Raw genomic sequence first — 12,663 nt, 5'->3', positions numbered from 1 at the left:
GGAAAGTGGGAAGCACATATGAGAATCCAGCTATCTTCTATTAAGTTAGCATTAAAAATATTTGCAAAAAGTGTAAACACTGCCACTCTTTTCACTAATTTTTCATTTTGGAAAATGTGCCAACTTTGTATTAAATTGTTACTTACATTGACACATAATAGATTTATTGTCATTTGAATTAGTAAACATTTTTGAATGTTCTCAGTTGTAATTTCAGTACAATAAATATTGATATAACTGATAAATATAAATATTGTAGTTTCTAATACAATAAGTATTGATAGTTATAACCTAGTAAACAAAAAGTTTTGGGGATCCTCAATAATTTTTAAGAGCATGAAGGCATCCTGAGGATCAAAAAGTTTGAGAACCACTGCTCTGAGTTTTTAAGAGTGGTATTTTATTCAGCATTTTACCTAAAAAGTAATCCAGATTCTTTGTCTTTATTGTGACAAATCTGAATTGTGTATATGTAGGGTGCAAAGATGATACATTCTAATTTGTTCCTGAATCACTCACCTTGTGAAGGAGAGAGCCCAAATCCCCCAGACGTGAAAAGAACTTCACAGCTGACCTCCAAAATTCGCAATCTTCTGGCTCTGATGGTACAACTTCTCATGTGCCAGGTAATTATAAAAAATCATATTTTTTACTGGGAGAAGAAATATCAAGGTTGGACAATTAAGTTGTGAAAGAAAAAAAATGGAAGTAAAAATACAGATCCTTAAACCAACCAATCAGCCCTTCCTTCTTCCCACTGCTGCTTTCTTTCTTCAACACCTAATTCCCACAAATCTATAGTAAGATAATATAATAAGATTAAAAAAATAAAAACTTGAGGCAAAACCCTTCCCTCAGTGCTTTCCACATTTCAGGAAAACTTCCTCAGAGTAATAGTCTTGGGCTTCGGGGCAGCCTGTGATGAGAGGTTGTTCACACAAATGAGCTGTTTACCCGATCTAAAAATACAGCTTTGGGGCAGGGGTCGGGCAGTGCAGAGCTGTGTACATTAATTAGTAGAATGAAAAATGAAGTTAGTGTCTGGTGAATTCAAGGCACGGCTTCACCACCTCACTGCTGTGTGACCTGGCCAAGTGAATTTTCCTTTCTCAGCCTTAGCTGAAATGATATGTGCTGCTGCGCTGGGAGGTTGCAAACACTACATTTGAATGAGAGAACCTTTTAAGGGCATATATGACGCTTGATAGCTTCTCAGTTATTGAGCTCTCTTTCTTCCTCTTCCCTCTGATCATTGTACGTTTCTTTGAGCTTCAGTGCACTCCTCTGAGCCAAAATTTGGGGACATGAGTTTGTGATGTTCCTGATCCAACACAACCGTTATTCCTACTTTCTTTTAGCTAAAATTTGCTGCACACTAGCATTTATTGAATGCTGGAAACCAAGCTAAGCATTTTTAGCAGTGATCACAAAGTGGTGGCCCATAGACTGTATCCACCTGAAGTTTTGTCTTTAATATTTGAATTTGAATATGGCACAAACTCTTTGCTGTAACCTTTTCCACCCCACCTTGCCCCTTCAGACATCTGCTTTCTTATATTTGCTTGGCTTTTCTCGTCTCACTGGAGGCTGCTGTTCTTTCTCAGGCTTATTTGCTGGCTGCTGCTTCTCTACAAGACCTCTCAGTCAGGGAGTGAGTCATCAGCCCTCTTCTTAGTAGATCTCATCCCAGGCCAAACAAATATCTGTTTGCTTAAGCCTTCAAGATCAGAGACTCAATATGTCAGATGCCCTCTGCCTAATGCAGGGTAATCCCTTACCAGGCACTCAAAAACTATTTCCTGACTTCCCAACCTGTCCTTGGAGGCATTTAAGTTGACCCTGCTTTTCATGGGTTATCTCATTCAATTCTCACACCATTTTTTACATTATCAGACTTTTTTTTTCTAACACGGAAAAACAAACCGAGGCTCAGAATTATTGAGTTTCTTGTCCAAAGTCAAGTGGTTAAGTGACAGAACTCAGATGGTTAACTGATAGCTCAGATACAAACCCAAGTAGTCTGACTGTAATGCATGCACTTTTGACTCTTTGGTTATATTGGTACAAGTATCTTCATTCTTGTGAAATGTGGGTGCCACTGAAATATCTAGAGTTTCAGTATTGTTGAGGATGTCTGATTGTTCTGGTGTCAGGTATAACAATTTGTCTAAAATTTGGATTTGTAAACTGACTAGGCTAAGAGCAGATGTATGTATAAGTATATAAGCATATGTAGTTATTAACTTCCCAGTGACTATACTGATTTGTCCCAATAACAATTTATATACAAGTGTGAATCTATATGAAGTCTTTCCACATTAACCCTTTATTAGATGGCTTATGATGAGTAATTGAAGAATTGAGTTCAATATGATTTTATCTCCTTTTGTTTAGCCACTTATTTTGGAAGGGAGATTTATTTCATTTGTGTTCTTTCCTTCCTCCTTTTAGCTTTACTGATAACTTTTTAATATAGCTTCTCAAAATGTTACCCTTAGGACATCACCAATCCCGATGCCAGACATTTCAAAGAGAATGAGAAAGTTAATGATATCATACTACAAAAATTGAAGAGTTTTCATCTTAAAAAGAAAAAGTTAGATAAAGAGGTACTGTATGTATTCCTCATTCTAAAAATTGTATCATTTTTAGTGAAAAAAAGACAAAGAAAAAGGTCATGTAAAAGTATAAAGAGGCTCCTAAAATTTTGGATTTTTTTAAAGAATTATTTTGGGGGACAAGATTAGCTTTACTTTGGCCCTCACTAAGGAGATACACTGTTCAACATTTGACTTGTTTTATAACATAAGTATGTATTAGAAAATCTCATTCATCTACCAAAATATTGGTATGATTATTTTTTCACTTTTGTATGGTACTACTGATTCCTGAAGAAGAGCGTATTTTGACATTTCTATAGTGATTACAAACTTTATCATTTGGAATAATGAATACATTGAAAACAAATTTTATTTCTCAAGTGGGACAAGGGTAAGGGAAGAGGCTCTTGGAATTTCTTCAATCATTCTTTTCTTGGTGTAGTGGTGCAGAGATGGAGAGAGAGAATGAAGAGAGTCAGTTTTTTTTTTTTTTTTTTTTCTTGCGTTATGCGGGCCTCTCACTGTTGTGGCCTCTCCCATTTGCGGAGCACAGGCTCCGGATGCGCAGGCTCAGTGGCCATGGCTCACGGGCCCGGCCGCTCCGCGGCATGTGGGATCCTCCCGAAACGGGGCACGAACCCACGTCTCCTGCATCGGCAGGCGGACTCTCAAGCACTGCGCCACCAGGGAAGCCCGAGAGTCAGTTTTACAGAGAAAGTGATAACAGGACGTGAAGGTGTGTGCTTTTAATCTGAAAGGAATACAGAAGTGACTAATTTATCTGGCTAAAGGAATAAAAACGTATTTAAATCTGGGATTCAATTTCAGTGCTGCATTATCAGGAAATGACTTCTCTGAACTGAGGTGGTTAGAAGATTTGTTGCAGGTATTCTCCAGAATCTCTGTCTCTTAGCTAACCTCTAGAGAAAAGGACTAAGAAATAAACAGACATGCAGAGAAACTACTGGCCTCCACTTCTTAAACCAGTCTTCAGAAATAAGCCCAGTTGAGGATTCGAGCAGGATGTTACAAAAATTCCATTTCAGATATTTATGTTCTCTTGGTAAATTTCTGTGTCATTCCTGTAATACTGGCAGATGAAATAATATGATGCATGTAATTTGATTCAGTGAAGGGAGTTGCAGGGAGGAGGAAGTGGCTGGAGTATTAATGATACAAGGCTGACCGTTAACTATTAGTAGTTGAAACTGGATAATAGTTACATGGGCGTCCATTAAAGTTTTTCCTCTTTTTTGGAAAGTGTTCATAGTAAAAAAAAAAATATTCTGTGCAGCCCTCACTAATATTTGGAGAAGTTAGAATATTGAATGTTACGATTTATTGTTATTACATGGAACAAACAAATGAACAAAGAAGAAATGACTATAAATTGCATCTAGAAAAAGTTGGCTAATTTTTTTTCTTTAAAGAAGAATTTTAATAGCCTGGCTATAAAAACAATTGAATATTAGGATAAGCTCTCTGGAGATCCCAAGTCCACACTCAGGTTTAATGATTTACTGGACTCACAGGGCTCAGCACATAGTTGTTCTCACAACTATGATGTATTATTACCGTGAGAGGATACAGAGCAAAATCAGTAAAGGGAAAATGCACATAGGGCAAAGTCCAGAGGAAACCAGATCCAAGCTTCCAAGAGTTCTTTCCCAGTGAGTCACACAGGGTGCACTTCCTTTTGCCAGCAGTGACCTGTGCAGCATGCGTGAAATGTTCCCGATGATGCTTATTGGAGACTGAGTGTCCAGGGTTTTGATTAGAGGCTGGTTGGGTAGGTGCCCTCTGCCTGCCACGTACCAAAATTCCAGACCCTCCCGAAGGAAAGGGGTGTTCAGCATAAATGTTCTTTGTACAAATAGGTTAGGCACAGTGAGCCTTCATATCAGGAAATGATGGAAACCTTCCCACAATCCAAGTTCCTAGATGCCAATCAGAGGGCAGTCTGGCGAGCAGGCCTTTCTAAGGACAGCAGTCTCAGGCCTGCTGTGTGAACTTTCTGCTACACAAGAGCTTTAAAAACAAGACACCTTTGGAGACCAGGGATTGGACTGTGCATGGTTTGGTGACTTTATTATAAATGTTATGGAATGTAGTTTTATTTCCTCTCCTTCTCTGAAATAGAAAATGCTTTTTTCCTTAGCTATTGAAACATAAAGACAGAATCACAGCTTTCAGAGAGTTAATTGCTAATGAAAAATCATTTCAAGATCAGGTTACTGAGGTGAGTTAAACATTCACTATGTACTGTCTTTAACATACAAAAATACAATTTTAGATACTTTTAACATTGAAGTCATTCTGACTCCAAGTTCTACACATCTGTTATTGAAACCACTGGAGATCTCTCTGATGGTTAAACTAATAACATATTCATTGTCAAATGTTCCAAGGAGTGTGAACATACTGGAAGTGAGTACAAATATATTTCATCTCAGGTTACAGACTTTGATTCAAATGAAGCCAAGAATGTCAGAGAGGTACCTGTCTTACTGGGAGCCAAACTGGATCAGTACCACAACCTAAATGAAGAGCTTGATTTCTTGGTAAGAAACACCTTTTGTTGCTTTGCTAGCATTTTTATATTCAACACGATTTTATTAACAAGTTCAGGAAATTATCAACCTTCAAAAATTTTGCGCATTGAAATGGTCACACACTGGCGTAGTAGCAGCATTATTCACCCACAAAAATATACAATTGAAGTTTACATTTTCAGGTTTTGAAATTTTAAATATTGTCCCACCTGATTTCTGTTTAATCAGATTTTTTTCCTTTCAAAATGCAGAAATTTTCAAATATGTGCAGTTTTTCATAGTGGATGGAGCACATTTATATTGTTGCATATGCTACCACTATTCTTATAGCAGCAGGTATCTACAGCAATCATGATTAAGGGATGTGCTTTGGAAAATGGCACTCATACTTTAGATGGCATCTAAAGATAAAGGCATCACAAGGAAAATGGTAATTATGTGAGGGGATGGAGGTGTTAGCTAAGCTATAGTGGTAATCATTTTGCAATGTATAAGTGTATCAAATCAACATGTTGTATACCTTAAACTTACACAGTGTTATATCAATTATATCTCAATAAACCTGGAAAATTTAAGATAAAGGCAGATAAAACAGAAAAAATACGTAGGAAGAACATAAAAATATCTTGGTATTTAGAGAGTTACAGCCCATTTGGATCCCACCTTAATTAAAAAGTGGTTAACATAATTTATTTTTTAACAGAGAAGTCTATCATCATATTTCTGAATTATTAAAAATCAGGGAATTCCCTGGCAGACCAGTGGTTGGGACTCAGTGCTTTCACTGCCAAGGACTCAGGTTCAAACCCTGGTCGGGGAACGAAGATCCTGTGAGCCGAGCAGTCTGGCAAACTAAATAACTAATTTAAATTAATTAATAATTAAAATCGGCATTCTGTACTAAATTCATTACATACCCATTCATCTTTAAGAGAGAAAAAAAAGTCCAACGTGGTGAGGGCTTAAAGGGTTCTTCTTTTCTAATTTGTTCATTTTTTTCATTAAATAAGTAATTGTTGACTTCCCACGAAAGGTTAAGCAGGGCTAGTCGCTATGAAGATAGAAAGATAAATCAAGCATGAGCTCTGGGCTTCCCTGGTGGCGCAGTGGTTGGGAATCCGCCTGCCAATGCAGGGGACATGGGTTCGAACCCTGGTCCAGGAAGATCCCACGTGCAACGGAGCAACGAAGCCCTTGTGTCACAACTGCTGAGCCTGCGCGCTAGAGCCTGTGAGCCACAACTACTGAAGCCCACATGCCTAGAGCCCGTGCTCCGCAACAAGAGAAGCCACCTCAATGAAGAGTAGCCCCCGCTCGCCACAAGTAGAGAAAGCCCACGCGTAGCAAAGAAGACCCAACGCAGCCAAAAATAAATAAATTTATTAAAAAAACAAACAAACATGAGTCCTGCTTCCAAGGAACCTAGAAAAGTAGATGCAATACATAGGTAATTATTTACGGGGACTAAAGGGAACATTTTTAAAAAAGAGATATACAGTGACAAGCATCTGACAGAGGAGATCAGAGGAGGAACCGATGGCATCCTGGTGGGAGAAGCACAGAGGACGGTGACCGGACTGTTAGTGGGCGGATGAGAGGAGGGCACGTGGTAAGCTCTGGCTCCATCACCAGTTTCAGTGCTTCAGGCATAAAAAGGATGGGAGTGGACCTTAATCTTCCCCGGGTGGGAAGCTGGAGTGAGGAAAAGGACACAAACGGAAGCGCTCAGACACACTATGTCGCTTTTAACATGTGCTGCAGACTTTCTTGTACAAACCGTATCTCAGAGAAACCAAATAATTGATGAGGGAGAGGTCTTCATGGAAGAATGTAAGCTATTAAAAGCAAGAGAAGACACACCTGCAGAAAATTACATTTTGCATCCCTGAATAAAATAAGGAATCCAGGCAATTACAATGGCTGCCAAAACCTGTAAGTTCAAGGCTCATAGGAACCTGTTAATGACCAACACCAGAGCCCTCTCATCTGCATCAACCACATGAAAGGTGAGACATGCCCCTGACGGGATGCAGGAAGGAACGGGGCACTGTGCGTGAGGTGTTCTCACCTGAACCACCTGTTCTTAAAGCAAGCTTCTAGACCACACGACCAGCTGACAGGATAAAGAACCATATTAAGTTGACCATGATAAAAATCCAGAACATGAGAAATTCTAATCCATAACAGTTGGCACAAGGAAGGGGAGGGAGAGGAGAGGAAGAGCTGTTCTAGACTCAGAGGTTAGAGACTTGAGACAAATCAAGCAGACGCATCGTGTGTAGATCCTGGCTTGAACACACCCACTTCACAAAGATACTTGTGAGATAGCAGCAGAAAACCGAACACAGTCTGGGTGTTAGATGCTATTGAGAATTTATTGTTAATTTTAATAGATGTGATAGTGGTATCATTGTGTTTTTAAAAGCTCTTGTCTGTTAGTGATACATACTGAGAAGTGTTTATGAGTGAACTAACATGATGGCTAGCTTTACTTTAAAATACTCCAAGAAATTTAAAAGGTGGCAGAGTGAGAGTGGGGGGAGGGAAGTTGGAGACAGATGAAAAAATACTGGAAAAATGTTGATAATTGTTGAAGTTAAGTGATGGGTACATGGAGGTTCGTTATACTACTCTCTCTACTTTTGTATGTGTTTTGGAATTTTCCAGAGTAAAAAGGGCTTTAGTTTTGTTCTTTGCTTTTGAAATGCCAAAGTGTGCTCTAGAAGGCTCACTCCTCATTCTCCAAGGAACTCTAGGCCAGGAAGACTAGGTCTGCCAGAGTTAAATTTGGTGGCTTGCACCTCTTCTCATGCTTTCTCAGGTACAGCTCCTGTGGTCCTTCTGACCCCTTGCCTTTGGTTCTTCACAATTTCTGATCTTGTTGGCTGTTCCAGGAACCTCCTGACCTCCTCCATCCTGAGACAGGACCCCAGCTTTGCCTTCCTGCTGGCTCTAGCCAGCTGGATGTTTAAATTTCAAGTACAAACTGTCTCCTGGTCCTATAAGGCCTTGGTAAGGTACACCAAAGTCAGGGATTTGGTCAGAGGGGAGAGGCAAGAGTCCAGTTAACACTGCTGACATTCCGGGTTCAAGGGGGGCTAATAAGATTGACCCCTCAAGTTCCTCCTAGATCCCATCTTCTGTAAAATAGGAACCTTTTAATAAAAATAAGATAGTCTTTTTTTAATTTTTATTTTATATTGGACTATAGTTGATTAACAATGTGTTAGTTTCAGGTGAACAGCAAAGCAATTCAGTTATACATATACACATAAAAAGTAAGATATTCTTTAACCAGTATTATAGAAGATATCCTTTAACCATTATTGTAGAATAGTTGAAGATTAAAAACTAAAATACTGGCTTCCCTGGTGGCGCAGTGGTTGAGAATCCGCCTGCCGATGCAGGGGACGTGGGTTCGTGACCCGGTCTGGGAAGATCCCACATGCCATGGAGCAGCTGGGCCCGTGAGCCACGGCTGGTGAGCCTGCGCATCTTTAGCCTGTGCTCCGCAACGGGAGAGGCCACAACAGCGAGAGGCCCGCGTACCGGAAAAAAAAAAAAAAAAAAAGCTAAAATACTATCCTAAGATATACCACTTCACTTTAGCACTCTATATATTACATAAAACACTTTAGCACTCTATATATTACATAAAACATTACATAAAACATTACATACTTAATTTGGGCTTCCCTGGTGGTGCAGTGGTTAAGAATTCGCCTGCCAATTCAAAGGACACGGGTTCAAGCCCTGGTCCAGGAAGATCCCACATGCCGCAGAGCAACTAAGCCTGTGTGTCAAAACTACCGAGCCTGTGCTCTATAGCCCGTAGCTGTAACTGCTGAGCCCGTGTGCCACAACTGCTGAAGCCCATGCACCTAGAGTCTGTGCCCTGCAGCAAAGAGTAGCCTCTGCTCGCCGCAACTAGAGAAAGCCCGCACGCAGCAACGAAGACCCAGCACAGCCAAAAGCAAAAAACAAAAAACCCATTTACCTAATTTATTATTTTGGTAGCCTTTAAAATTAGAAGTTTGTTAACTTAAAAAGAAATACTCAGAAGGAAGCATCATATATATATATAATTTTTATTTTCATGTTATGTCCTAGAGCCATAAAACTAAGAAAACAACAAATATGTAAAGCAGAAAATTACTACTCTAGGAAAATTTTTCTAAGTATTCCAAAAGAAAATAACCATAGTCCCTTGTCTCATGATCCCTCTGAACTATGAACCATACCTGCCAGCTCCTGGATTTGGACACAGTATCACCTTGAGTATACTTTACATTGGTGTTACTGACCAATCTCCTGAGGAAGGGTCTGGGTTCACTAGGATTCAGGTCATACAGGTGAGAGGACTGACCCACCAGGTGGAACCCCAGCTCCTCGGTTTCCAGAGAAGATGTCAACCTTACCACCTATTTCCTTGTTTTCCCAAGCTCCCTGGGCATTCCTCTGATGCTCTGACCCTATTCCTCACCTTCCTGGTTCTGATTTCCCTAAATCCTATTCTATAGCCAGTGCAAGAAACAATATTTGCGCTGCAGACCGTTTTCAGAGGATATAACCTCAATCTATCTGCCGACCAGCTCTTAGGAGGAGCGTGTGTAAGGACTCCTGTATCTCTGAAGGGTTATTTGTGCCATTCTGTCATTCCTCTAGCAGTAACCTGCAGTAAAAACACATTTTACATCTTGATCAGATATCTATATGCCCACACACAGAAGAAACACAGTTTCCTATTCTATCCTGTTCTATTCCATTTTTTGTGTGCGTGTTGTTCATATATTCATTTCAATACTTATCGAATCACAACCTGGATCATGTTTGTTACCAGAAAGCTGCTGCTTGGAACACGCTATCTTGGCCCTCACAGAATTGCTTTTACTGAGTTGTGTTTTGGTGTTTTATGCCCTCAACAATCCTAGGAAACATCTTTTTCCATTTGTTGTAAAAAGATTGCTGCTTCCCTGAGTGCCACTTGGATGAGAACATCCTTTGAGACTTCAGGCCTACTAGGGAAAGCTTTTCTCAGAAACAGGTGTGTTTTCATCGCATGAATAATGAAAATCCTGTAACTGACCAGGTTCCTGTTTGCTTTGGCTACCGGGAAGTTTAGTTCTGAAAGCATGGTGCTGTAGCTCGGGGCTTAACTGGCTTCATATCCGCCTGTTGTTCTTTATCTGTTCTGTACATTCTGGTTTAATTGTTGTTGTTGTTTTTTTGCGGTACGCGGGCCTCTCACTGCTGTGGCCTCTCCCGTTGCGGAGCACAGGCTCCGGACGCGCAGGCCCAGCGGCCATGGCTCATGGGCCCAGCTGCTCCGCGGCACGTGGGATCCTCCTGGACCGGGGCACGAACCCGTGTCCCCTGCATCGGCAGGTGGACTCTCAACCACTGCGCCACCAGGGAAGCCCTGTTTATTTTTCATTTATATTTTATCGCATATATTCAATCTCAAAACCTTTGTGTAAAGAATTGGGGAATCAATCAATCAGCCAGCCTTCAGATATCCCAGTCTCCAGGACTGTTCATAATGATGACTGATGCATCGCTGTCATGGTATTATTTCTACCTTGACACACTTTTTTCTTTTCTTTTAATTAGAGTAAAATTGCTTTACAATGTTGTGTTAGTTTCTGCTGTACAGTGAAGTGAATCAGCTATATGTATACATATATACCCTCCCTCTTGGACTTCCCTCCCCACCCCATCCCACCCATCTAGGTCATCACGGAGCGCCAAGCTGAGCTCCCTGTGCTATACAGTAGGTTCCCCCTAGCTACCTTGACACACTTTCTCTGTGAGTTGACACTAGCAGAGTGTAAGACAAGCAAAAGCCTCTTAGGAAACCTGGAATCATGAACTAGGTAGAGCCAGATACCCTGACTGTATAGGCCAGGCTGTTGTACCTCGGGTCACAGCAGCCCTCAGTGCCCCCTCAGGGGTGTGATAGGCAAGTGATGGCCTCCCAAGATGTCCATGCCCTATTCTGGGAACATGCAAAAGGGACTTTGCATCCCTTAATGAAACAAGGAAGCTAGCAATTATGGCTAAAGGGATGTTGCAGGCATGATGAAATCAAGGACCTTTAGGTGTGAAGATAGACTATACTGGATTATCAGGATGTGCCCAGTCTAATCACAACTATCCTTAAAAGTGGAGAAATCTTCCCAGCAATGTCATAGAGAGATGTAGCATTGCTGGCTTTGAAGACAGGGAGGTACCCAAGCTGAGGAAATGTGTGCAGCCTTTGGAAGCTGGAAAGTCTCCCCTAAAGCCTCAGAAAGGACCCAGCCCTGCTGACACTTTGACTTTAGCCGAGTGAGACACCTGTCAGACCTCTAAGCAAGACCTATAAGGTAATAAATGTGCATTGTTTTAAGCCACTGAGTTTGTGATCATTTGTTATAGCAGCAGCAGGAAACTAATACATGATATGCTGACCTCATTTTCTTTAGTGATTTGGATTTCAGTGTCCTATAATATATTGGGGCAAGTCCATATATTATCAACATGGCACTATGTCCACAAATCTATAATACAGGGGACCACAGAGGGGACCCAATCTAGGAACTCCTCCTCTACAGGAATTCACATCTGAGCAGCCCGCCTGGACCCAGCAGACCTCCTCCCAAACCAGCAGCCACTGCTCTGCTGCCTCTCAGTGCCTGCTGTTCTCACAGTGCAGGGGGGCAGTTTTCCAAGAGGACTTCCTCCTCCACTACGGTCAAGTGCATGTTGCTTTGGGCAGGGCCAGGCACGGTGCTCTTCCTCCACCAAACTCCACCCTGCCCTTGGAACCTGCTTCTCCTAGATGACTGACAAGGCCCATCCCAACTTCTGTGGGTCTGCATCTGCACCACGGCCTGGCACTCACGGGCAGACCCCTCAGGGAAGGGGACTGGGGGGCTGGGAGAGAGCGCTGCCACACCTGCTCTCAGCCCTCAGGCACGCCGGGGTTGGAGGAGGTCTTGTTAGACCTTGTTTATTAAAAAGTGCCTTTTTTTTGTTAATAGATCTTTATTGGAGTACAATTGCTTCACAATGCTGTGTTAGTTTCTGTTGTACACCGAAGTGAATCAGCCATATGCATACATATGTCCCCATATCCTCTTGAACCTCCCTCCCACCCTCCCTATCCCACCCCCCGAGGCAATCTCAAAGCACTCAGCTGATCTCCCTGTGCTGTGCGGCTGCTTCCCACTAGGTATTTGACATTCGGTGGTGCATATATGTCAATGCTACTCTCACTTTGCCCCAGCTTCCCCCTCCCACCCCGTGTCTTCAAGTCCATTCTCTATGTCTACATTAAAAAGTGCATTTTGACATGCTTTCAGAAAAATGTTTTAGACTTTTCCAGTGATTTGACTTTAATAGACTGTCTTCCAAAACACTTCTATTTTGAAATACTTTTTTTAACTTTAAAATAATGAGCTCTTAATGAAAAGACAAGGCATGGACTGTGAAAAAATATTTGCAAATCACAGATCTGATAAAAGACTTGT

The 12,663-nt window shown here is 41.3% G+C and overlaps 1 protein-coding gene across 1 annotated transcript in view; it reads left to right on the top strand.

Annotated features, from left to right (window-relative positions):
* The window catches only part of CAGE1 (cancer antigen 1), a 49,448-nt gene that overhangs the window by 22,459 nt on the left and 14,326 nt on the right, over positions 1–12,663 (top strand). Inside the window, exons 5-7 of the mRNA XM_007466410.1 lie at positions 477–626; positions 2,499–2,609; positions 5,054–5,161. Coding sequence (XP_007466472.1) covers positions 477–626; positions 2,499–2,609; positions 5,054–5,161 — 369 coding nt within the window. The remainder of the gene's footprint in view (positions 1–476; positions 627–2,498; positions 2,610–5,053; positions 5,162–12,663) is intronic.

Source organism: Lipotes vexillifer, unplaced genomic scaffold (genome assembly GCF_000442215.2).
Source record: "Lipotes vexillifer unplaced genomic scaffold, Lipotes_vexillifer_v1.1 scaffold444, whole genome shotgun sequence".
Taxonomy (NCBI): Eukaryota; Metazoa; Chordata; class Mammalia; order Artiodactyla; family Lipotidae; genus Lipotes; species Lipotes vexillifer.
Note: the sequence above shows the minus strand (reverse complement) of the source record. Positions and strands in the feature narration are given on the sequence as shown.